We start from the raw sequence: 25,880 nt of genomic DNA, 5'->3' as shown, positions 1-25,880 counted from the left end.
CTGGCAGATTCAGACTAGGAGCCAACCGGCAACAATAGAGAGTTGAAGCAGGTAGTTTAGTGTTCCAAGTAAAATTAAGAGCATGAAAAAATAATTGCAGAGCTTTTAGCGAATTGCTTTGGACCAGGTGGGAGCGGCATTGTGGGCTTTGCTAAGGCTTTGCTAAGGCTTTCTCTTGGGGGTTTATTCAAGTGGTTATGGAATGTAAAAGAAATATTAGAAAAAGCACCATCAATAGGAAATTTTCTAAAGAGATTTACTGAAAAATCTGAAAAATCTGAAAAATGTAAAGGTGAAAAATATGAAAAATTTGACATGGCTAATTTTTTATCAAAACAATTCTTCACCAAACGGGGAGACTCTTATCAATCTGCTATTAATAATCGCAATTTCACAACGAGGGATTGTTAGCTATCAGGGATGATATTTACAATGGACACTTTCATATTGTGTAGTACGTACGGAGCGTCCCAATTGGTGGGTTGCTGCGGGACTTGCATATCTCAGCATCTGTTGCGATAGTAAGGATGGATTCAATTGCCTACCGGTGAAAAATGAATTAACACTAGCTTAATAGCGGATATTATCTAGGACAACCACGACGTATTCTACCACTCTTGGCCATGTGTGAAATTTTTACGAATATATGTCATTTGGAACCGATTATGGAATTACCTTGGCTTTTCTGTCATAAATTGCATTCCTACTGTTCCCGATAATTAGCTAGTAATTGATAGATTTTCTATTCCAGCTCTTTTCACCGTTATGTAGACTCTGACAGATATGGCGACCATACAGAGATCAAATTCTCTCACAAGAACATATATGAATTGGAATATACATCAAGCCAATTCTTAACGATGATCACTTCTCTACACTTCATTTGATCATATTCATAGATATTGCAATACAAACCGACTACAAACTATAACATAGCACTTATTGGGTCAAACCAATGACACCACAGGCTGGTCTGCCTCCAGCGTGACCGGTGGTCTTGGAGTCATCGAAACCACCCTTACCGTAGTCATCAGTACCTTCGTGGACAACGACGGTTCTTCCAATGATGGAGTCAACACCGAGCAACTTGACCAACAAGTCTTGCTTGGTACCTTTGGCAACACCAGAGCCGTCAGTGGTGATGTTACCCAAGTCACCAACGTGTCTTTCGTCGTCTTCTGGGGCACCGTGAGTCTTAGCAAATGGGTTGAAGTGAGGACCAGCCGAGGTACAACCGTTGGTGTTGTCACCGAAGGTGTGGATGTGGAAACCTCTCAAAGCATTTGGATCGTTACCGGTGATTTCCCAGGTGATGGTGGTTGGATCACTTTCAGCTTCTTGTTCGAAGTGAACGACACCAGAGACAGTCTTGTCTCCTCTTAAAACAGCGACTAGGACATGTTAGTAGATGAAAAAAAATCTGAGATAAGCCGAATTTGATGCAATTTCAATTAACCTCCTTGGTGCAACTCCACAGTATACCTGGAGTAATCTCTGTAACGAGACATCGAGTAGGGAATCCCGTGGAGAGAGTGAAAACTTTAGTGGGGACTTCCAATTACGAAAAACTCCACTGTGATTATTTGTCAGATCAAATATATGAAATACATCCTCAGCTAGCAGCATCTCGCCCAACTTCAGTTTGCATGCCATAAAAATACCGAACAAAGCCATTGAGTCCACAAACGAGCCGTTATTGGCATTGATTCACGTAATCCTCTGCATATTTCACAGTCTCTACTTTCAAAACCAATTGGCACTCAATTGAACTCAATTGCACTCAATTCTTGGCCCATATCCCATCCGTATCTATCGAGTTACATACCAGCTTTAACCATTGTAAATTTGTTAGTTGATTACGATTACAAGTGTTACAAATTCAGAAGCAAGAAAAAGGGATCTCCTCCAATTTATATGCGGAGTTGGGTGACAAATGGACCTGGGCCTGGAAAACAGGGTCGTGCTAAACCGAACGGGGATTAGGTAATTGGTACACTAAGATGGTGAAAGTCACGGGGTCTACATCTTCTAAAAGAAAAGGCCAATTGTTCAGTTGAACAGTGCTCTATAACCAGGGGCACTCGGTTCCTATCCGAACAAGTCCGAACAAACCCGGGATCTCTGACGTCAACGACCGAAAGTTGCACCAATGATGTCAAATTCTACTGGCTCAATGGTGGAGACCTTCGGCGTGGACTCCATATGCAATTCCTGTTTCGGATGGCACCCGATCCGCAAATTCCACAGTTTTGATGGAGAAGCATCAGGTGACCAAAGTCACGAGCTGCAATACATCAATACAATTTCCACCAGATGGAAGGCTCTGCAAAGATGAAGACAGTAGACTCTCTGAAAGTCTACACAATTGAAGCGATAGTCAATAACATGTTGGCCTTTCTTTTCGAATTTCTACAACAACTGCAGATTTTTCAGTTTGGGAATCGGCCGTCTTTTATACCTTCATTTAGTAGTGAAAAATTGCTCTCTTTTTGTTACCCTATAGGTTAAAGAATTTACTCACTCCACAGCTTCCACGGCGGGCTTCCACGGCGGAAGTGTGGAATGCTTACACGGACAGAAGGTCGCTTGTGGCTCGTACGAATGTCGTCTGAACATCAACGACATCATTGTCTAGTTTGTTTTAACAATATATAGCTATCAATCAGTTTGGGTATAATAAAGAGAGGTCACATGACATCCATAGTTAGTTAATCTTCAAGGCTGATTCTTCCTATCAGACCACGTTACCGCTTCTACGAAGTGGCCACAGCGTTCTTGCTTTCGTAGATCTCAATTGCCTTCTGTCGTACAGCGTCGATATCCTCGTCCACATCCGGGTAAACACGATTGCTCACCAAGTAGGCAAACAATTCTCTCTTGGTCCACGATCTGACAATACTGCTAGAAGATTGAGGCTCTGGCTTCACTTGTGGTTCAGGTTTGATTGGTTCGGGGTTTATCTCTCTTGGAGCTATCAGTTCGGTCTTTACGCCTTTTGCTTCTTTCTTCACATCTTTTGTTACTTTTGTGTCTTTATCTTTTGGTAGTTCTACATGTCTTTTTGGTTCTGCTGGAATCGAGGGAAGATTGGATATGGAATAGATGACGTAGAGAGTAGAGGCGATGATGAGGCCGGAGTACAACCAGAAGCCTTTGCGCTTTATCCTGTTGATGAGCCGGTCAAGCGGCGTGTATATGCGATAGTAGAGTGTCATAGTGGTAGAGTTGGATTGAAGAAGAGGTGGCATCAGGTTTAGAAATGAGTTCCTGTATTTGATAGTGATTTAAAGAGATAGTGAGATTTACTGAGAAGAATAGGGACATTTAGCGAGAGCCAGTGGGCGATATGGCGACAACTCTACGGATAATACTACATATCTGCTGAATGAAGATCGAGAGCTCAGAAACGAAAAGGTAATTGAGACTTAGAAGAGTTGGTCAAATTCCGTGTCTTTTTCATATATATCTGTAGCTTGCCCTGCGAAATTTATCTGAGTCTACCATTTCTTCCTTTGCTTATCATTCTGTTTCGTAGACCAATTATCACAAAACACACCACACAATACAGAAATACACAGCACGGTACAGCACAGAACAGTAGAGTCAGAGCACCGTATATATCATACAATCTCAAATTAATTCTCTAAAACTTCTCAGAGCTTTTATCCCTTTCTCTACTTTACTCCGCAAGAGATCTCACTATTCGTCACGAGATAAATCCAGCCTTCACTTTGGTATATTTTATACAATTTTAAAACCATATATATCCTGAGCATATCCTGTTCATATCCACCGTCCTTGCCACACCACCTTCTCCTATTCCAGTTTGCCACCATTCCATTATCACACTATCTTCAGTCACAAAGCGTTATCTAATTCCATCCTGCACCTTTGTCCGAGCCACTCCTTCAGATCCTGAAATAACTCCTTGTTAGGCTTTTCCTTTTCCTTTTGCCTTCATGCCTTCTTCTCGATCATTGCTCTATCTCGTTATTGCTGTAGTCACTGTTTTCTTGATCTACACCCAAACCTGCGACACCACTTTGCCAGCGAAATTGACCACTACTGCTGCTCCAGTTACTCCCGTCGCTACTACCTCAAACACTTCTACCGAAATGGCTGATCTCAAATCCTACATCGTTACCTTAAAGGAAACCATCTCCGACGCTGACTACTCAGGCTTACAGGCCAAGATCAACGAATTGGGCGGAGAAGTCACCTCCCAGTTCAGTTTGATCAAGGGTTTTGTTGCTAAGTTGCCTCCTATCCACACCTCTGCTATCGAATCTCACGACTCTGTCTTGACTATCGAAGAAGATAAGGAGGTCAAGATCCAATCTTAGATATCTAGATAGTTAAATGTATTATCGATGAGAATGTTAGCGTAGTACTGGCGACACAAGGATATGGAAAGCCAATGGCCAATAAAAGCTCTGGTCGAACAGAGTACATTTAGAACTAGTATATGAAAAGAACAAGAGACAAAGAGAAATCAATTGTAGTTCCAGCGTAGAAGTGATTCGCTTTCGAGACCAGACCAGCAGTGAAGATCTCCTTTGTACCATCTAATCTAAGCTGACACTCGGCCAACGTAAGATATCTTCATTTCCTCTGCTCTACTTTAATGCCATATTTAGTGGATTCAGTAGATATCAAGGCTACAGCAATATGACTAAGAAAGCCAACTTACACAGCTATCGTATGACATAATATTCTCCCATAGTTAAGCTCCTAATTCCTGGCACATACCCCTTCCTTACAAGCCAGCCTACCCTACCAGTTATTGGGGCCATGCTCTCTATGTACCGTCCCAGCCCACCGTCTCAAACCTGCTCCTCCAATCTGCCCACCAAAATGGTCTGTCAAACGAAAGTCATAGAGTTGACTTCTGAAAAGAACTCTCAATCTCGAGCCCCATATTCAACTTACAGATTTCTCATTCTTTGCACCTTTCTAGTCTGGCTGAATCTTCCGTCTGGCCTCTTCTCTCTCCTTTCCAGCTGGGAGCTTATCATGACCTCCTGTACGTTGCTTCCCCGTGTTTCGCTGGCGCCTGCATAATGCCTCCCCCAATGGGTATAGTAATGGTGCCGTTTCAGCTTCTATTCTGAACTTTTCTGTAACCGTCTCTTTTGTTTTGTACTTTCGTTCTTCTGCTTTCTTCCGTTGCTCTTGTTCGGTATCTGTTTCTCTCTTGTTAACTTGTTTCAGCTAAAATAGTAGCAAAAAAGTGTTACGGTGAGGATTTTGCTCATCTAGCTCGGCTCATTCTGCTAAAACCCATTTTTCAAATACTTCTTTGGCATATCATTGAAACAATAGTTCCAAAAGGCAAAGGTTGCACATCACAAAAGCTCAAAACTACAAGTCTACAACTTAAATTTACAAAAACTTCAATTTTGATTAATAAATTCTAAAATTTCAACCCCTTGTCACTTCCTTATCATGTCCTACGACCGTACAAACCACCAACCCAATTTCAAGCCTGTTGACCACCTCTTTGATGACAGACTTCGTCAGTTCACTAATACTGGAGGCGAATTTGTCGACTTGAATCTTCCCAAATTCTACACTTTGGAGTCTCGTGAAATTCCCAACTTGCAATCCTACAGAGTGCCAGATGTAGACGGAAAAACTGCTCGTCCCTTGTTCAAGGATATCGACTTTGACAATGTCAACTGGGAACATATTGGTATCGGCTACCAATTCGGTCCATCTTGGAAATCGTTCTGGGTCAAGTTTGAAGTAGAAATTCCAGAAGATTGGCTCAAACATGAGATTATCGAATTGGAATGGGATCTGAGTTCCGAGGCCATGATCTTGAACGAAAAGGGTTTTCCTCTCCAGGCATTCACGGGAGGTGAAAGAAACCTATTCAGATTCCCTGACGAATACAGAACATCCCAAAAGCAGACTTTCTTTATTGAAGTAGCTTGTAATGGAATGTTTGGTAACGGTGCCGGAGGACATCCGGATCCCAACAGACACTTCCGCTTAAATAGAGCCCATATCCAGATTCCCAACATGGAAGCTAGACGGTTGTTCTGGGACTTCTGGATTCTTGGAGACGCTGCCCGTGAATTCCCTGGTGGAAACTGGCAGAAGTACCAAGCAGCAGATATTTGTACGAAGATCATGGACGTCTTTGACCCTGAAGACGTTTCCTCTATAGCCAAAGGCCGTAAGCTTGCCGAAACCTTATTGGGTTCGAAGGTGAACTCGGAACTGGTGTATGACCAATACGCTAACACCGAGTTGAAGCGCATTGATGTATTTGGCATTGGAAACTGCCATATCGATACAGCCTGGGAATGGCCATTTGCCGAAACCAAGCGTAAGATCGTTAGATCCTGGACTACGCAGTTGAAGTTGGCTGACGAATATCCCGAGTATGTATTTGTAGCTTCTCAGATGCAACAGTTCAAGTGGTTGAAGACGTACCATCCAGAAACTTTTCAAAAAGTCAAGGAAAAGTATGCCACCAACCAGTTCTTGCCCATTGGAGGGTCGTGGGTCGAAAACGATACAAACTTGCCCAATGGAGAATCTCTCATCCGTCAGTTCTTGTTGGGGCAGAGATTCCAGCATAACGAGTTTGGATTCTACTCCAACATCTTCTGGTTGCCTGATACTTTCGGCTACTCTTCCCAGGTGCCTCAGATCTGCCAGCTAGTGGGAATCAGCCGTTTCTTGACCCAGAAGTTGTCATGGAACAACATCAATCTGTTTCCAATGTCAACCTTCAACTGGAAGGGTATCGACGGGACTCAGGTGTTGACCCATATGCCTCCTGCAAACACCTATACGGCTGGAGCCAACTTTGGAGATGTAGTCAGATCGCAGCATCAACATAAAAACTTGCGCGATGTGCCAGTCGGCCTTTTGTTGTTTGGCCATGGTGATGGAGGAGGTGGTCCAACAGAAGAAATGCTTGAGAAATTGAGAAGATGTAGAGGATTGGCCAACACTTCTGGCTTGATCCCTACTGTTCATTTAGGAAAAACTGTAGACGACTTTTACGAGCATGTTTTGGCGAAATCGAACAATGGTGCTGATTTGCCCACCTGGCTGAGCGAAATGTACTTGGAATACCACCGTGGTACCTATACGACTCAAGCGAAGGTGAAGAAGTTCATTAGAACAGGCGAAATCAAGTTGCACGACTTGGAATTGCTTGCTGGTTTAGTCTCTGTAGCCTCATCCAAGTACAAGTATCCCAGCAAGGAAATCAAGGATCTCTGGGAAGACTTGTGTCTTTGCCAGTTCCATGATGTCATTCCTGGAAGTTGTATTGGTATGGTTTACTACGACGAAGTTTATCCTATGTTGACTGCATTGCTTGAAAAAGCAGACAAGTTGATTGATGAGGCTATCACGTTCTTGACCGATTCCAGTTATGAGAAGAATGTGGGAGATTTAGCTTTTTTCAACACGTTGCCATGGAAGAGAAGTGGTGAATTGATCCATATTTCTAATGAAAACAAAGAGCTATATGAGTTATTACAGAACACTGAGTTCAGTGTCAAACATAGCTCTGACAAGTTGTTGATCAGTGTCAGTTCTGACGAAGACGGTTTGACCAAATTGAACCCTGTTGATTCGCTTGCTTATCCAGCTTCACTTTTGAAGACTCGTAGTGGCAAATACATTCTTTCTAACGGTCTCTTGAAGGCTACCATTTCTGCCAATGGTGTTATCACTTCGTTGTACGACGTCAAGAACGATCGTGAAGTGATTGACTCCACTGCTACGAAGCAGACTGCTGGAGAGGGTGGAGAAGTTGGTGGTAATCAGTTCATAGTATTTGATGACGAACCTTTGAACTACTCGGCTTGGGACACTGAGTTATATTCTTTGAACAAGTTTAAGTTCTTGAAAGGTGGAGAAATCACAATTTTGAGCAACACTCCTTTGGAGAGCTCGATCTTGGTGAAGCATGACATTTCGGCTCACTCTTCAATCGAGACGATTATCTCCATCCAGGGTCTTGACAGTGCTGACGATGTCAGCAACAACTACATCAAGTTTAGCTCGCATGTCAAGTGGCACGAAAAGTACAAGTTCTTGAAGGTTCAGTTCCCCACTACCATCAACAGTGCTCTTAATGCCAACTATGAGACTCAGTTCGGAATAACACAAAGACCCACACACTGGAACACATCATGGGATGTAGCCCGGTTCGAAGTGGCTCACCACAAGTTCATGGACTTGAGCGAGTACAACTACGGTGTTTCCATCTTGAACAATTGTAAGTACGGAGGTGCCATCCACGGTAATTTGATCCGCTTGTCATTGTTGAGAAGTGCCAAATCTCCGGACGACTTGGCTGATATGAGTGATGACCATGTATTTGAATACGCCATTTATCCCCACAAGGGTGCCTTGGGTGCAGACACCGTAAAGTTGGGCTGGAACTTCAACTACCGTATCGAGAAGGCTCTTATTGACCCTAAGAAGCAGTTGGCTCGTCTACTTGGTGCTGTAAAGTTGGAAGGTGGTGATAGTTTGATTTTATCCCATATCAAACGAGGCGAGAACGACGAAGACGTCAACGACATGGAACACATCAAGTCTGAGGGCAAGTCGCTTGTCCTTAGAGTCTACGAGTCGTTGGGTGGAGCTACGAGTGGTGTGTTGAAGTTCGACACAAGCGTGTTGAAGATTGCTAAAGTGTTCAAGACCAATGCGTTGGAAGACGAAACTGATCCAGCCGTGGGTGCTGAATTGAAGGTCAACGACAAGGGCGAGTTGCCTATCAAGTTGAGAGCATTTGAGATTGCTACATTTAAGGTTGTTTTGAATTAAAAAAATTGTTAGTTATGTTAGTTATGTTTATCAATATTTTCCTAGAGCGAGATGTAGTAAAGTCCGACAAGTGGAGAAAGATTTTCACAGAGATAGAAGATATACGTGGTCATAATTGTTAGTACGATTACAATATGAAAGGACAGCAGTATTCAATGCAATGAATAGCAGTATATCCGTGGTTATGAGAGTAATAGAAATTATCATCACAAGGCAATATATTCCGTACGGGATTTCGTCGAATTATAGAATGTATTGAAGAAGTATTTTTTGTTGGTTGACAGAAGAGGAGAAGTGGTCAAGTTCAAAGTCCGCAGACATGGTTGCAATAGTATGTCCCTCTTTGAAGTCTGCTTCTTGAAGTAGAATCATGACAGGCTGTTAGACGTTTCTACTCTATAGGAGCTTATAACTATATCAGTGTCTGCGTTAATGGAAATGCACTTGTAGTGTTGAATAGAATGAGCCAATAGTTGCACAGTTCACCATCCTAATTTTTGAGTCGTCCACTCTCAAAAATTCCCACATACAGTGGACGCAAAGCCAGAGAATGTTTAACATGGAATTTGATAGTTATACTCAAAGTCCGTTTATCCAGAAAGTAGGATATAGTCCGCGCCATTTTCAGGCATACCCATGGCTATCGACCGGTTTTGTCATATTTGTATATATGAGAGTCTCTTTTCAAGTACTATGTCCATATGTAACTTACCATTTCTACTAACTCGTCAAATCTGGTAGACTTACAAGTCTTCTTGTAGTCAGCCACGATCTGTACTAAGAATTTTAGTCAAAATGTCTAGCGTATGAATAAAATAGAAATTGTTCTTCCCCGTTTATTGTGCTTAACCGCGCGCTTTTCGCTTTTCGCAGCCATTTTTTTGGTGCTGAAATTGGCACATTTTTTACCCCTCGTACAGGCTCGCCCGCTCGTTTAGGTTTAAACTCCAGTGGAATTAAGAAGTGAAAAACCATGAGCTAATTTCCAAGTATATATACCATTCTTTTCCCAATTTCCACATTTATATTTCGAACAAATGTACTATTCCGATAAACTTGGGATTCCTAAAACAGACCCTTCACTATGGAGACTTCGTACGACCGAACTAGGACGTGAAACATGGCACTACTTGACCCCGCAAGAAGCAGAGCATGAGCCTCAGACCTCATATGTCAAGTACCTTTTACAGACTAAAGACTTTCAAGCCCCTGCTGAAGAGAAGATCACGTCTCCCTTCCATGCCGCAGAGAAAGGCGCGCAATTCTTAGAATTACTCCAAGACGAATCGGGAATATTTCCTTGCCAATACAAGGGACCTATGTTTATGACCATTGGCTACGTAGTTGCAAACTATTATAGTGGAAACGAAATCCCCGAGCCTTATCGTCATGAGATGATCCGTTACATCGTGAATTCTGCCCATCCTGTTGACGGCGGATGGGGATTGCATTCCATAGATAAATCTACTTGTTTTGGAACTGCCATTAACTATATAGTGTTGCGCCTATTGGGATTAGAGGCAGACCACCCGGTTTGCGCTAAAGCACGCAAAACTTTGCACAGTTTAGGTGGAGCAATCAAGGTGCCTCATTGGGGAAAAGCCTGGTTGTCTATTTTAAGTTTGTACGAGTGGGAGGGAGTGAACCCTGCCCCACCAGAACTCTGGGCATTGCCATACCTGTTACCCATCCATCCAGGTAGATGGTGGGTCCATACTCGAGCTATATACCTACCCTTAGGATTCGTTCTGTCCAATAGGATCCATTGTAAATTGGACCCGTTATTGGAACAATTGCGTACTGAAATCTACTTGCCTCGTCAGTTGCCGTACACTTCTATTGATTTCTCCCAACACAGAAACGATGTCTGTGGAATCGATTTGTACTATCCGCATACTAAGGTATTGAACATGGCCAACTACGTCTTGAGTAAATACGAAGGTTGGAGGCCTAAGTGGGTATTGGACTGGATCAATAAGAGAGCCTACGACTTGATTCTCAAAGAGTACCACAACACAGAGTATTTGTGTATTGCGCCTGTAAACTTTGCTTTCAACATGGTAGTAACCCATTTCTATGAAGGTCCCAAGTCAGAAAACTTCGCCAAACTACAAGCCAGAATGAACGATGTCTTGTTCCACGGCCCTCAGGGTATGACTGTAATGGGAACCAATGGTGTTCAGGTCTGGGATGCTGCGTTCATGGTTCAATATTTCTTTATGGCTGGTTTGGCCGACCTTCCACGGTACCACGACATGATCCGTAAGAGTTATATGTTCTTGGTGAGATCACAGTTTACAGAAGATTGCGTTGATGGCAGTTTTAGAGACAAACGGAAAGGTGCATGGCCCTTCAGTACCAAAGAACAAGGATACACTGTTAGTGATTGTACTGCCGAAGCACTTAAGGCTATCATTATGGTGAGAAACCATCCAGCTTTCGCTGATCTTGTGGATGAGATCAAAGAAGAGGACCTCTTCAACGCGGTGGATGTTCTCTTGAATATCCAAAACGTTGGAAACTTCGAGTTTGGTTCGTTTTCCGCCTATGAAAAGATCAGATCCACCTTGTTGCTCGAGAAACTCAATCCTGCTGAAGTATTCAATAACATCATGGTGGAGTATCCCTATGTTGAATGTACCGATTCGTCAGTGTTGGGATTAACATTCTTCGCCAAATATTATCCTAATCATAAACCTGAGGTAATCAGCACTGCCATTGAAAGAGCTATCAAGTACATCATCAGTGCACAGGACGAAATTGACGGATCATGGTACGGTGCCTGGGGCATTTGTTACACTTATGCTTCGATGTTTGCTTTAGAAGCTTTAAACACCGTAGGGCTCAACTACGAGAATTCGGCTACAGTGAAGAGAGGTTGCGACTTCTTGATCTCAAAACAGCTTCCAGATGGTGGCTGGTCCGAATCGATGAAAGCCTGCGAGACACATTCGTATGTCAATGGTGACAAGTCCTACGTAGTACAAACGGCCTGGGCCGTGATCGGCTTGATCTTGGGTGGGTATCCCGACCAGGAACCAATCAGAAAAGGTATCCAGCTTTTGATGCAAAGACAGTTGCCTACCGGAGAGTGGAAGTTTGAAGAAGTCGAAGGTGTTTTCAACCACAGCTGTGCCATTGAGTATCCGTCATACAAGTTCCTCTTTCCGATCAAGGCTCTTGGTTTGTACCACCAAAAATTTGGAAACGAGCCAATTGTATAAAATGTAGTTTTGTGACGCGAGTTGTCATATTGTTTCCTAAATGGTACCAAGCTGGTTGGTGTTATTGTTGGATGCGAGCCGCTTGGGTAGCAAGGCATCTCATGCATGTTTCATCATGTCAAGAAAACACAAAGACAAAAAATGGTTACATTCACACATTTAATTTATTTGCTGCTACTGTTGCTACGTCCGAGTCGGTTCATTAAAATAGTAATTGTATTATGAATATTATGAACATTAACTAAAGATTAATCATGTCGCAAAAAGCAAGCAGTGGTAAAAAAATGTGATGATGATGATGATGATGATAATTAAAAGTCCCCCAAAAATAATAAGTGAAAAATAAAAAAATTGCGAAAAAAAATTGAAATAAATTAAGTGGCCCACTAACGTCTGGTCAATGGAATTGGGTAAGCTCCGAAGTAGGAGTTTGTTGGATTGGCCACACCGGCGAACGCGTTGTAGAAACCTAAGAAAGCAGTGATAACACCGACGACACCACCAGCTCTGCTAACATTAACAACACCGGAGAATTCACCTCCAGCCAATAAAATGAAGGTGAGTGTCAAACAGGAGAACAAGGCACAGAAGGCAGCGGTAGACTTGAGGGTCAGCAAGGTGAGCATGAAGGTAAATATAGCCCAGCCCAAAAGGTAGAAACCAATAGCGTTTGGCAATTGCTCCATATCATCTGCGTAGGCGGCGACAATTCCGAAGTTTGGAACTTGGATAGCGGCGTAACTCAACCAGAAAGCACCGTAGGAAGTCAATGCAGTACCACCAAAAGTGTTACCGACGACCAATTCCCAGATACCAGCAAGGAATTGCACGAGACCACCGTAGAAAGCAGCCAAACCAACAACTACGTTGGGGGTAGTTACACCCATAGCCTGGGCGTTGTACATAGACAAGGCAAAAGTAGTCAAGGCAAAGGCCGACAAACCCAAAGGAGCAGGGTTGGCGAATTTGTGCACTGGGGTTGGAGTCAAACCAGGGTTCAACGTACCACCGAAGGCAGTCATCAACTCATGTCTGTAGAACTTTTGGTTGCCGATGATGATGAATTCATTGCCGTCACCAGAGGTCTGGATCTTAGAGACGTTGTGGTGTTGCTCTTCGGAAGAGAGCGACACTTCCTTGGAGGAGTGAAGAGAGTCGGACATTTTCAAAAATAAGCTATTTGAATTACAGATGTGATGCGGACACCAGCAGCTAATGGTACAATATAAATAGTAGGGGAAATGTACGGGTAGAATTAATCCGGCGCAAGAGTCTGTCTATGGAAGGACTATTGTGAAGAGCTTTTCTGCGAAAGGTATCGAAGAAGCGATTAGTTTCGTATCGACAAGCCAAAGAGCAAAGAGAAAAAAAATGCGAGCTGAAAACCGGGATGCGGATTTCTATTTATTTATACAGTTTTGGGTCGACCCCAGATTTGAAATTAAACATTACCTATTGTTGAACAAATATGAAATCGGCGTGGATGGGAGATGCAAATTGCTATGACGCTCGGGAGAATTGGCCAAAATATTTTCTAGGCTAGTGGAGGATTTGACTGTTATTTTTTCTTGGACCTGTACGTCTGACCCGCTCACGGACTGAGGTGCAGGGATTTTGCGCGCATTGCTACTTTGTGAAGTGGCCGACCCCACAACAGCTAGGGTTTTGTCGGATTCGGAGTTCAGGTTTTGGTCCGACACAAGTCAGAGAGGCTCGTGATGACGAAAGACAGTGACAGGGTAGTTTGTGGGGGCAGGCACTGCGAAGGAAAGATTTCCCTCTGAGTCTCATTTTAGAGCTAAGCACGCTTCCTTATTACGTCTGCTTACTAACGGCCGTCACGGAAGCTGCATTGTAATACCTGGAAGGCTGTACACCAATGGGAATTGTCTTGTCTCTCTGTCTTTTCTCTCTGTCTGTCTTTCTGTCTTTCTGTCTGTCTGTCTGTCTATGTCTGCAAAATGCGTCCCCACACAGATTGCCAGTTTAGAGTACGACCCCTGGTATCTTCAACCACTTTCAAACGCTGTCTGCACTTAGAATCGCTGACAGACACAATTAAACATTACGAGATACACAACCAGGTTTACGAACTCCGTGCCACGAAAAATTGATCGGAGCAGACTCACAACTCCGGCTGAAATATCAGCCCAGACACTTTGTGGGGTTGAAAGCATAATCAAGTTGCAATCGTGATTTCCTTGACAGTAGTTGGTTCCTTGGGCCCCACACAGTGGACCCTCCAGGAAGCCCGGTCGTAGTCTTGGCTTCGTAAGCTAGACAACCAGATCCTGGGATCTCCACAGAACCGACAATTTCTGGAATCAAGGAGCAGAGAAAGCTCGGAGTTCGGTGTAAAGCTGGCTCGTCGAAGGATCGAGTCAAACGAATCGGAGTCGGTACGATTGTATTATTTTCAGACACAGCTGTGCTGCCAGTGAGGGTGAAGCAGAAAACGGGAGCTGTCTGCATTAGCTAACGGAGCAAAACTCGATAACTTGTATTTGGTGCAACCATTTTCTTCCTCACACTGTCAAATGTCCGATTCAGTAGTCTGACCTTTTTAAACACCAAATGAATAGAAAATGAATAAAAAGTCTTTGGAATTGAAGGAAGTGTATTCAGGCACAGTAACCACCGCATGCAACAAACTCGTATTCCTGACTTTGGCAGTAGACTGGCCACACTTAGCTGCTCTATCTAGCCTTGCCATATCAGCCCATTATTGTTCTACGAAACAGAAGTCCGGGGTCGCTTACACACTGACAAGAATATTTTAATCTCTGTGCCCAAAGGAGAAGTGACACCCACTCCGAAAGTCTTTAGACTGCAGTATCCAGACATTTTTTCTCACTAAATTTGAACTCAGATTCGGACTCAGATTCTGTGCTTGTTCCGAAGATCCACCTCTAACTTTAAATTATGGCACTCTTTCCTACTATCTGGGTGCTACATCTCTATCATTTTGCGGCTTGTTTCACAATGTGGGAACTTCACGTTCCCGAATCTATGGGCTCATTGTCTCTACTCTTGGAAGTTCCTCTGCTGAAATGTTCTTTTCTCTGTCGGCTCCGAGCTTCGTCTGTTCCTGTTTGTTGGGTGCCCCTCTCATCAGAACAGCACGTTTAATATCCTGGACATACAACAAATGTCTGCATATTTAAGAGGAGCCCCGCTCGCTATATACACGTCCGCACAGCTCGGAGTTCATGGATGGTGAAATTACCGGCCAACGGGTAAACTTTCTAGCTGTCACGTGCCTTGCACCGCACCTTGAGGCTGCAACAACCTTCTGTCTTGTTGTATGTGCAGGAATTGATCCGTTTTCAAGGCTTTTTTCAGAAGCGGGCTGGTAAAATTTTTCCTAATTGAACCATCTTCCGCGTTCTAGAGTCTCGCTTTTCACGTGATTGAACACCAAGACTGTTTGCAGCTGGAGCAACTTACTACAACATACTAGAACGATCTTGAACACTGGTTGTGTGGTCCTGTTGGTTATGGCGTCTTCTTAACACGCAGAATCTCCACACATTGGTCCTTGGCAGAATCACTGTTATTTTCTCTATTGTTGAAGTCCTGGGATAGTAGAATCGAGTGAAAGTTACCAATTGATATTTTTTAGTTTGAATATCTTGCATGAAAATTCAGACTTTATGATAGTTGTAGTAGAAGAGGATTGCGGTGGGTAAGAGTACGTACATTCCCGGGGTTTGATACTTGCCAAGTCGAGAACGAAGTTTTGGGCAAATAAGACTTTAACAGAACGTCCAACCACGGACGCTCCAATTTGGCTACGGAAAGTCCAATGAAAAATTCCGGCATCTCAGTGGGGTTAGCTGTAATTGTGAAAAATCTATGTCTGATGCCCACATGAATTTCTGTGGATTAAGGGAACATTTCCTAGGATTCTGGGGTAAGGCTACGATCGCTCAGTGGTGGCTTAAAATGTGTAGAAATTCTATTGACTTTGTAATAATTTAATAAATTATGGAAAAGTGTAATATATGTGTTCTAGTTAAGTTAAAGTTCAACTCAATTGAAATCAATTGCATCAAGCAGTAGAGATTAAGGAGAATTCTCTTCTCAAGTTCTTGAAAATCTTCTTGCTTTTGCCTAAACTCAGTCTGTGGAAAACACTTTTGTATGTTGCTGCAATTTTCTTGAACCAACTCTCTTCGCCGATCATCATTATGATAAGATTGACCACAGCCAGAATCACAATAATGAAGTAGAAACTCGACCCCATATTGGTTAATTGCATGAAATCGCCTAGAGAGGAGTCGCCATTTATTAAAAACAAAGACAATGACAACAAGACGGCCACAATTAGATTAATAATGAAGGGATAGTTCTTAGTCATTGGTTCACGGTATGGTGGTCCTTGACTCAAAACGACAGCAATCAAAATGTATTGGAAGTTGGTGAATAAAAACAAAACGGTATTGTCTGAAGATTGAACATGGTCATCATCATCGGGAACAGGTCTAATGTACCAAGGCTCACGTTGCACTACAATCCATAGGAGAATCTGGAAGAATAAAATAACAGTGATATGGCAGATCAATGGTATAAGAATTTTGGGAGAAACCAAATTGGCTGTGGGCCTTTTGATAATCAATTTGTCGTATGGTTTGGACCATGACATGAAAATAGCTAAAGGCAAAATAAGGAACAAGTCGATGTACAAAAACTGGAAATCACCCAAGTTGCTACCTCTCTGGTATAAGATTGTAACGGTGATGAATTGAATGGCAGAGTACAACGACATATACTTGAAGCACGAGAAACTGGTAACCAAACTGGATCTACCCTCCTTGATAACATCAAGGACACATGAAATTTCAAACTTTCTTGAAGTAAAAGGTGCAGCCACAGAAGCTTCAGCTTCTGACAAAGAGATACCAACATCAGCAGCCTTCAAAGCTCCACAATCGTTGGCTCCATCTCCACAAAACCCAACAGTGTAATCAATTTTCTGGAATTGTTCAACCAACTCGTGTTTTTCATCAGGCGACATTCTGGCAAAGATGTCACAGTTCATCAAGACATTTTGAACCAACTGAATATCCTTGACTTCAGTCAACAAGAATCGGAAAACGTCACCGGTGATAGCCAATTTATAGTCAGAACCCTGTCGTATGTCAATAGGTTTAATTGTTTCAGGATCAAGCTTGTTTTCCAGGTTATCAACATCTTCCCAAGTAATGTAGATATCATCACCCTCACCGGCATATGATGGGACATAGATGTTAGTGACTTCCGGAGCGATTAATTCACATTCTCTGGCAACACTGATGGCAGTTAAAATATTATCACCAGTGCACATGACTGTTCTGATATGAGAATCATTCAATTGTCTCAATGTGTGTTTGGTCGAGCTCTTGAGTTTATTCTCAAAAATGATAAAACCAGTGAAAATCAAGTTCGACTCGATTTGGTCTCTGGGAGCAGTTCTTCCTGAACTAGTCAATTCCTTATAAGCGCAGGCAATAACACGGTAACCACTGTGCGTGTAGCGATGTAATAATTCATCAAAGTTTGAAGGTAAGGAGTCTGGCTCACAGATATCAATCATAACTTCTGGAGCACCTTTCGTATATACGATTTCTCTGCTATCCTGAGATTGGGCCAATACCGACATTCTACGTAATGACGAAATAAACTCGTATTCCTTCAATACAGTATACTGTTTGTCGCCAAAGTACATAACTGGCAACCCTGTAACCTGATCTTCCTTGTAATTCCATTGAGTAAATTCGAACATCTTTGCATCCAAAGGATCTCCAAGTAATTCGTCCTCGATCAATCTCAACGAATGACAAGTAGTCATACAACCAAGCAAGAACTTACCATTGTTGGAATCATGCACCGACTTGATAGTTTCACTAACAAGGTTACGACCATTTTGTACAATGTCCTCAAAGACTATTTCTTTTCTACCAGAAGCATTGTTGGCAACGTGTACTCCCAAAACATCCAAGCCATCTTCAGTTAAGGTACCAGTCTTGTCGAAGCAAAGAACGTCCAATTTTCCGCCGATATTGACTCTGGTAGGAGCAATACAGAAAATGTCTAGTTTCTTTAGTCTGTTGATAGCAAAGGTGGTACCGATTGTGAGAGTTGCAGGCAATGCAGGTGGAACCACGATTGTGATGATGTCCAATGCTCTTAGGATCATGACCCTCTTACTTAATCCTAATTGAATAAAGTTATATGTGGAGTATGTGAACCCAATAGCAGCAATGATGGTCATAAATCCAATGTATTTGAACGAGTCTTCGTAGAACTTAAATCCTGTAGGTTTTGGGAATAACATCGATCTAACCAAAGAACCCTTTGTGGTGTTAAAACCGGTTTTGACTGCCATCGCAGTAACTGGCTCATCATTAGAAGATTTCATTTTCAACAATTTCGTACCATTGTACAAGAATGACCTCGATAAGATGGCTGTAGCAAAATTCTCCGGCAAGGACTGTACCGTTTCTTGGGTAGCACTAGTTTTTGAAACAGGAACAGATTCACCAGTCAACATTGATTCGTTGAGGACACATTCACCATTAATCAAAAGAGCGTCACATGGCACTACAGATAAAGAAGGGTCTACTTCAAATACATCACCTGGAACCAACTCGGTAGAGTCAATTTGTTTCCAGAACCCGTTTCTCCACGCTCTGACTTCACAGGAAAATCTCGAGATAGTTTGCAAACGCTTGATGGTGGACCTTGTTTCCACCAAAGAATTGATGATTGAGATGGCAGAAATCAAAAAGATACAAGAGGCATAGTAGTAGTAATCATCAGCTAACCACAAGAAAATGGAGAATACCTGAAAAACGTAGAAGGGATGCAATACTTCGTCTACAAGCAATTGCATTATGGATTTTTCCTCTACTTCAATGCTGTTTTTGTCAAAGAGCTCCAATCTCTGTTCTTGGAGACTCTGTGACACACCGTCCTTAGTATTCTTGACGTTTAGCCAGTGCAAGTCGTACCAGTTAGTGTTGCTTCTGTATATGTCTTCCACTGGATTGTAAAAGAACTTGATGTATCTGTAGCAAAATGAACGGACCACGGGGATTATAGGGTCTCTCTCTTTACTAGGAATTTCTTCTCCTTGCTCCTCAGAAGATACAAGAGTCAAGAAGCTAGAAAGACGTTCGTTTAGTCTATGAGAATCAATATTGACAATCTGTAACTCACCGAACTCGTTTTCAATCACACACCAATCGGCCAAACCAAGGGGACATCTGTTTCCCATCAAGTTTACTCTGTATTTGGGAAACCATCTAAGGACCAAATAGGCTATACCAAGAGTAGAGATGCTGATGAAGTAGAAAAGAAGCTTCTTCCACCAGCAGTTAGCGTAACCAGCGATACCAATGACCAAATCCTCTTCAGCAAGATAAAATCTCTGATAGTCGAGCTTTGCTGGAAAATCCTTATAGAAATCTTGATCGATTTTCCTGGAAGTCATACTCTCACTATCAAGTAAACTGGATTTGTTGCTACTTTCATCAGAGCCTCTTCTATTTCTACGTTCATAGTGGGCATTGAGAGCTCCATAATCTGCCGGTTCTGGCAGCAGAAATCGTTCGTTGACTCCGGCCTGGTCGTAGTAGGCTACAGCCGAGTCTGAAACCGTTAAAGGCTCTTCTACTGAGTCGTACTTGTCCACAGAATAGTCCCAATTGGTATTGTAATCCACAGGATCCTCAGGGTTTTCCAAAGTCGAACCACCCTGAGCCATTTCAATTTCATCAGGTGAAAAGAACTTGAAGTGGGACTTGTCGTACGAAGAAATCGAGACGTTTGACTTGACACTATGCAAATCCAAATCGTTCTGATCTCCTTGGAGCAACGGAGACGTTTCTCTAGAGATTGCCAGTTCCTGCCGGCTCCGGAATCGACCAAAATGGTGTGGATAGTGCAACGAGGAAATTGACGACGGAATCACCTCAGAAGCGGCACCAGCATACATTTCATGGTTATTGTCATCCACTAGGAAGCTGCTGGAGGAGTCTAGCGAAGTCACCGAGTTGTGTCTGGAACGAGACCTGGACTGTCTTCTGTCAAACGACGACGAGCGTCTGCTCCGGTTCGGCTGCTGCTGTTTGGCGTGTGGTCCCATGAGTCATGTGCTGTAGGTGGAGTCTTATTGGTGGTGGAAGAATGAAAAAGCGATGCTTATCTGAAAAATTATGCCTTAACTAAGAAGCAATTGTTAGGTGCGAAAAAAATTAAAAAAATATTGTTTAAAGCAAAATTGACTCTGAAGTGCAATTTGGCCGCGAATGATAATCAACGGATAATATTAGAATTCAAAACTAATTAGAAAGGTGGAAGACTACGAATATGCTGCTATGATTTACAATAGTAAGAGTAAATTTAATCCTTTTTCAGAACACCTCTTCATCAGATATTTATCCTTATCTACGGTGCTTCTCTGTTTGAATAATTAAAGAAAGTCGCGTGCCTTGAATCACCTGACCAAACAATGCCAGTCTCAGACCTTTCATATACATATTTGAATATACTCCACTTCCAGGTACTCATTCCTTACCAATTCCAACTTCCATTCCCACATTCATTACGCAGACATGGCCATCAAGTTGAAGCTACGAGTCCCTGGTTCTGGGAGCAGTTCCAGCTCTTCTGCTCCAGCTAGTGAATCACAACCTGCACTTCCCAAACTCAAGATCAAGCCTCCATCAATAGCAGACAATTCTACTGGAAAAGTGCTGAAAAAGTCCAAAGAAAAAAGCAAAGAGAAGCACAAGAAGCTCAAGATCAGTTTATCAAGCAAGCGGCCATCAACGAGCTCTGATATTGTCACACCGTCCAAGCCCAGAGTTCAACCTATTGTAAGTTCGTCAGGTTCAGTTACTACAAGAAGTGTGCCGAGAGTCAGAATTAAACCGACCCGTATACCGGGAGATGGATACGACTCTGAGGCTCCAGACCTCGAGGACGACCCCTTAATTGAACAAGGTATTGTTATCCGATTCTTACAAGACTTGAACTTGGACTTTGTTCACAACGCTGTAGACTCTGGAGATCTCACGGGAATCAACGTAAAATGGGTCACACGTGAAAAAGCTGTGGTAAATGTCAACGGTACCTTGTATTCGGCCCGATTGCTTGATTTGCCCACGGTGACCGAAATATTCAAAACAGTAGATAAGAAGAATGTAATGAAGACGTTTGACGTCTCACAAATATTGCTTGTGTTGCATAAGGTCGTTCTTTCCGATCTCAGCATGGAAAAAGACTTTGAGGTTCCCGAGGAGTACACGTATCTTCACCCTCTATACAAAATCCTGAAGAACTCAGAAATAAAGCCTCTGAAGCAAGTCTTCAGACATGGACTTACCAGTCCGTTTGAAGATGTATATCGTAGATTCAGAGTCCGAAAATCGACGCACCGCGTAGCCGAAGATATCGAGAACAGGGTCAACGAGTTGATCCGACTTGATGATGATGCGGAAGAGAGCCTTTTTGAGCTTGTAGACATGAAGAAGGCTCCTCCCAAGTATGGAGCAGGTACAATCAGTGGTACACCTTCTTCTGCGCCTACGCCTAGTAGCGTACCACGCGCAGAATACTCCGAGTATTCGCAAGAGCCAGAAGAGCAAGTACAGCCAGACGACGCTGAGTTGCTTGCGGCTGAGGATATTGAAATGCATCTAGAAGAGGAGCTCCAAAAGGCACTAGACGAAAATGGCGAGTTACAGCCAGAAGATCTCATAGAAGGAGAAAGCGAAGTGGAACAAGAAGTAGAAGCTGGTGAAGAAGAGGAAGAGGAAGAGGAAGAAGAAGACGAGGATGAAGATGAAGACGAGGAAGAAGACGAAGATGAAGATGAAGATGAAGAGGCAAAGGCCGACAAGCTGCACGTCAAGTTGTTGGAGGAGGAGATTTCAGATTTGGAAAAAGTGGTAGAATACCACCGTAAGAACTTGGCTACGGCCACAAGTAAGATGATGAGAATGAAGTTCCAGAATACGTATGCCTCCTTGAAATCATCCCTTGACCAGAAAAAGAGGAACTTGGCCCGTTTGGTGGAAGAACAGGAGCAGCTCCAGAAGAAACTGGATCCCACCAACATCCCCCACGACACAGGAATCATGGCAGGTGACATTTCCGAAGCCGAAGCCGACGAAGAAGAAGACGAAGAAGAAGTCAATGAAGAAGACGCCAATGAAGAAGCCAATGATGGAGATGATGACGGTAACGAAGACGACAACATGGACGACATTGACGATCTTTTCTGAGACCTACTGTACCATAGAACCCGCAGTATAGCCTTAGTGGAGAGCACTAGGCAGATAGAAATAATGAACGGTAGACACTGTAAGATATGAAGATATTTAATGTAAAAGTACGTACTCTAGACCGATATCCCTGTACTGCTGCATTAGACATTTATTGTCATATCTATAATAGCATTAAGTGGGCTATTCTGCTAGCTTACGCTATTATATCTGTGTTATGCTACCATATTACCACAAATTGTTATGCTACAGTATCCTATATAGTGCTCGAAGCTGCTACTGACAAATCTACAATACGCCATTCTCTCTTGCCAAAATGTTGGGCAGCTTTATACAACTATGTTGTGCTACTTTATACTACTATGTTATACTTCTTCAACATATTGGTATTTTATGTTGGGATATAGTAGTCGTCTTGTTGAGATAAATTTTTGCATTTTAATACTACAGTATTTCCGGAGAATATGTTACCATGTTATAATGTAGAAGAGTGCTACACCATGCTCCAATATTGCCACTATGAGTAGAAAGATGTCTTCTTCCATAGGAACAAGTGCTGAAGTTCAGCTCGTAGTTTGTGTTATCTACTGCGGCATGGAGGCGCACCCGAGTCACAGTCGCTTGTCAACCCGCAAACGTCTCCAGTTCATCGCACCACAACCTGCAAACATACCACAAAAAAATTACCTACTAGAACATGGCCCTCCACTAATGGGAATAAATAAAAATCTGTATTTTTCAGGATTGAACAAGAGTCCCCACCAAACCAGCACCAGTGCTACGTGAACCTTCAATAGCATTCTGTTGTATCTGTACTTCCATTGCCTGCCCAAGTGCAACTGACAAATTTTCGTGCTAGTTGCTTTTCTAGTCATCGTCTTCAGATTTCAGAATCTTCACTAGGTGAAACTTCAAATCCCTACTTATTAGTGCAGCATATACTATCCACTACAATAATGTCTACAAACTCCATCAAGTTGATTGCCAGTGACGTCCACCGTGGGCTTGCTGAGCTTGTGGCCAAGCGTCTAGGAATGAGATTGACTCCTTCAGAGGTGAAGAGAGATCTGACTGGAGAAGTACAGTTTTCCATTGCTGAGTCCGTCAGAGATGAGGACATCTTTATAATCTGCCAGATTGGTTCGGGAGTCGTCAATGACCGTGTTATAGAACTATTGATCATGATCAACGCCTGTAAAACCGCTTCTGCTAGAAGAATCACTGTCATCTTGCCCAACTTCCCTTATGCTAGACAAGACAGAAAGGATAAGCTGAGGGCGCCCATCACCGCCAAGTTAATGGCAGACATGTTGACCACCGCTGGATGTAACCATGTGATCACCATGGACTTGCACGCCTCCCAGATCCAAGGTTTCTTTGACGTCCCAGTAGACAACTTGTATGCTGAGCCTTCTGTGGTGAGATACATCAAGGAAAAGATCAACTACAAGGATGCTATTATTATTTCACCAGATGCTGGTGGAGCAAAGAGAGCCGCAGGTCTTGCCGACAGACTTGACTTGAACTTTGCGTTGATCCACAAAGAAAGAGCAAGAGCCAACGAGGTGTCAAGAATGGTACTTGTAGGAGATGTCTCAGACAAGATCTGTGTCATTGTAGATGACATGGCTGATACTTGTGGTACCTTGGCTAAGGCTGCTGAGGTTTTATTGGAAAACCAGGCAAAGGAGGTCATAGCCATTGTCACCCATGGTATTCTCTCTGGTAATGCCATAAAGAATATCAACAACTCCAAATTGACCAAGGTGGTGTGTACCAACACCGTTCCTTTCGAAGAAAAGTTGAAGTTGTGTCCAAAGTTGGACACCATCGATGTTTCTGCTGTGTTGGCAGAGTCCATCAGAAGATTGCATAATGGAGAGAGTATCTCGTATCTTTTCAAGAACGCTCCTTTGTGATAGTAAGACCTGGCAGAGCTATGTTTCGTTTCTATTTATTCTATATACGCAAAGTTTGAGTGAATGTAGATTAAAAGTTCAGAACTACGATTGAATTTCGTCATGAGCTAGGAATGTAGTTACAGAACAATATGATGAAATGGACTTTACGATTATGATATAAGGATATACACAATTCTAGATGATGTTTATAGTCTTGTAAGACACGACCGTACTACAAGTATACAAGAAAGTATTGATAACGGCTCATATAGAAAATCACATTTATTGGGTCAAGATAATCCAGTTCCATAATACGTCAATTAACGCGCTGGGCAGGAATTTTTCCGAAATATCAAGATTCATTCTTCCTTTCACCTCTTCCTTTTGCCGTACAAGTCGATACCAACCTACTATCCGCAATGTCTCGTCAGTATGTACTCTGCTATTATTCCAACGTCTGAACACCCTTTGTTCTATACTAACATTGAAGCCACACTAAAATCAAAGCCTGTCTATTTGGTAAGTAGTAGTGAAAATATGAATAGCAGCTTTCACAAGCTTCACAATTCAGTATCCAATATCACGATACTAACGTTCTAGATATGGATGGTACTATTCTCGACACAGAAGCACTCTATACTGAAGCCACGACTGAATTATTAGCCAAGTTCGATAAAGGTCCACTTACCTGGGATGTTAAAATCAAGCTACAGGGCAGACCAGGTGCCGAAGCCACTCAAATTATGTTGGATACCTACGATTTGCCCATTACACCTCAAGAGTTCAGTGAACTAGCCATCAAGATCCAGGAAAACAAATGGCACAGAGCCAGGTTTCTTCCTGGGGCTTTGGAGTTGTTAGATTACTTATATACCAACAATATTCCTATAGCCCTTGGAACGAGTTCCCACATCTTGAACTATCAAAGGAAGACTGGCCATCTCAAGGACAAGTTCGAGTACTTCCGTAACCACGTAGTCACTGGAGACGATATCCGTATACCTCCTGGAAGAGGAAAGCCACATCCAGACATCTGGTTGGTGTGTCTTGAATCGTTGAATAAGGAAAGAAGAGAAAACAATCTCGAAGAGATATTGCCGGAAGAGTGTCTTATATTCGAAGATGGAGTCCCTGGTGTAGTCTCGGGTATTGCTGCCAAGGCTCATGTTATCTGGATTCCGGATATCAATGCAAGAAAGGTTCTTAACGGTGAAGAGCATCAGATCATTGGTGACAATGGTGAAATACTCGATTCACTTGAATCTTTCGATAAGGAAAAGTACTTTTTGTGATGAAGTGTATGTTTTAGTTGTCGTTAATAGTTTGTATAGAATGGAGAACGAGATAGTGTCTCTGGAATGTAAATGTAGAACAGAAGAAAATCGGAGTGTATTTCAATAAGCTAAAAAAGGATATGAACCCAGGCACCGCTCTAAGCAGCCAATAAAAGTTTGTACAAATTGCCATAAGGGTATAAGGTTGTAGAAACCTTGCAATTGGGCTGTAGTACACTTGGTACACCGTATACCAATGATCTATACCAATGATTTATACCACTGTGTCATTCTATACAATTCTATATCCTACATTTTTCAATTTCGCACCCATTAATATTTCTTTACAGGGTTCCATACATTTTTTCAGGTCTGCACAATCAACTAAATATATATTCCAACTAT

The 25,880-nt window shown here is 42.6% G+C and overlaps 10 protein-coding genes across 10 annotated transcripts; 6 read left to right on the top strand and 4 right to left on the bottom strand. All coding sequences in view use genetic code 12, as the record gives it.

Annotated features, from left to right (window-relative positions):
* Positions 1-885: 885 nt before the first annotated feature.
* On the bottom strand, positions 886-1,861 carry SOD1 (Superoxide dismutase (Cu-Zn)). The gene is made up of 2 exons (XM_001384067.1): positions 1,826-1,861; positions 886-1,391 (listed from the first exon to the last, which is right to left on the bottom strand). The coding sequence occupies exons 1-2, from the start codon at positions 1,836-1,838 to the stop codon at positions 940-942; spliced, it is 465 nt and encodes a 154-aa protein (XP_001384104.1). The 5' UTR covers positions 1,839-1,861; the 3' UTR covers positions 886-939.
* An 892-nt stretch (positions 1,862-2,753) lies between these two features.
* Positions 2,754-3,215, bottom strand: PICST_31424 (predicted protein; the record flags this gene model as incomplete). Its single annotated transcript, XM_001384066.1, has 1 exon — positions 2,754-3,215. One exon carries the CDS (start codon positions 3,213-3,215, stop codon positions 2,754-2,756), a length of 462 nt encoding a protein of 153 aa, XP_001384103.2.
* Positions 3,216-3,959: 744 nt separating this feature from the next.
* Positions 3,960-4,343, top strand: PICST_31423 (predicted protein; the record flags this gene model as incomplete). Its single annotated transcript, XM_001384411.1, has 1 exon — positions 3,960-4,343. One exon carries the CDS (start codon positions 3,960-3,962, stop codon positions 4,341-4,343), a length of 384 nt encoding a protein of 127 aa, XP_001384448.1.
* A 1,102-nt stretch (positions 4,344-5,445) lies between these two features.
* AMS1 (Glycoside hydrolase, family 38 vacuolar alpha mannosidase) lies at positions 5,446-8,848 on the top strand (the record flags this gene model as incomplete). The annotated part of the gene is given in 2 exon segments (XM_001384410.1): positions 5,446-8,712; positions 8,731-8,848. 2 exon segments carry the CDS (start codon positions 5,446-5,448, stop codon positions 8,803-8,805), a joined length of 3,342 nt encoding a protein of 1,113 aa, XP_001384447.2.
* A 994-nt stretch (positions 8,849-9,842) lies between these two features.
* Positions 9,843-12,348, top strand: ERG7 (Lanosterol synthase (Oxidosqualene--lanosterol cyclase) (2,3-epoxysqualene--lanosterol cyclase) (OSC); the record flags this gene model as incomplete). Its single annotated transcript, XM_001384409.1, has 1 exon — positions 9,843-12,348. One exon carries the CDS (start codon positions 9,843-9,845, stop codon positions 12,027-12,029), a length of 2,187 nt encoding a protein of 728 aa, XP_001384446.2.
* A 67-nt stretch (positions 12,349-12,415) lies between these two features.
* PICST_31420 (accumulation of dyads) lies at positions 12,416-13,192 on the bottom strand (the record flags this gene model as incomplete). The annotated part of the gene is made up of 1 exon (XM_001384065.1): positions 12,416-13,192. The coding sequence occupies one exon, from the start codon at positions 13,190-13,192 to the stop codon at positions 12,416-12,418; it is 777 nt and encodes a 258-aa protein (XP_001384102.2).
* Positions 13,193-16,080: 2,888 nt separating this feature from the next.
* Positions 16,081-20,157, bottom strand: ATC9 (cation translocating P-type ATPase; the record flags this gene model as incomplete). The annotated part of the gene is made up of 1 exon (XM_001384064.1): positions 16,081-20,157. One exon carries the CDS (start codon positions 20,155-20,157, stop codon positions 16,081-16,083), a length of 4,077 nt encoding a protein of 1,358 aa, XP_001384101.2.
* A 469-nt stretch (positions 20,158-20,626) lies between these two features.
* On the top strand, positions 20,627-21,478 carry TAF67 (TFIID subunit (TBP-associated factor); the record flags this gene model as incomplete). The annotated part of the gene is made up of 2 exons (XM_001384408.1): positions 20,627-20,865; positions 20,896-21,478. Coding segments are annotated over 2 exons (822 nt in total), but the record flags the coding sequence as incomplete, so codon positions are not given.
* A 1,647-nt stretch (positions 21,479-23,125) lies between these two features.
* PRS1 (ribose-phosphate pyrophosphokinase) lies at positions 23,126-24,277 on the top strand. The gene has a single exon (XM_001384407.1). It carries the CDS (start codon positions 23,257-23,259, stop codon positions 24,217-24,219), a length of 963 nt encoding a protein of 320 aa, XP_001384444.2. The 5' UTR covers positions 23,126-23,256; the 3' UTR covers positions 24,220-24,277.
* A 424-nt stretch (positions 24,278-24,701) lies between these two features.
* On the top strand, positions 24,702-25,493 carry PICST_59029 (predicted protein; the record flags this gene model as incomplete). The annotated part of the gene is made up of 2 exons (XM_001384406.1): positions 24,702-24,720; positions 24,802-25,493. Coding segments are annotated over 2 exons (711 nt in total), but the record flags the coding sequence as incomplete, so codon positions are not given.
* Positions 25,494-25,880: the final 387 nt, after the last annotated feature.

The sequence above is a fragment of the Scheffersomyces stipitis genome, chromosome 4, assembly GCF_000209165.1.
Source record: "Scheffersomyces stipitis CBS 6054 chromosome 4, complete sequence".
NCBI classification, from domain to species: Eukaryota; Fungi; Ascomycota; class Pichiomycetes; order Serinales; family Debaryomycetaceae; genus Scheffersomyces; species Scheffersomyces stipitis.
This window is presented reverse-complemented; position numbering and strand designations above follow the sequence as displayed.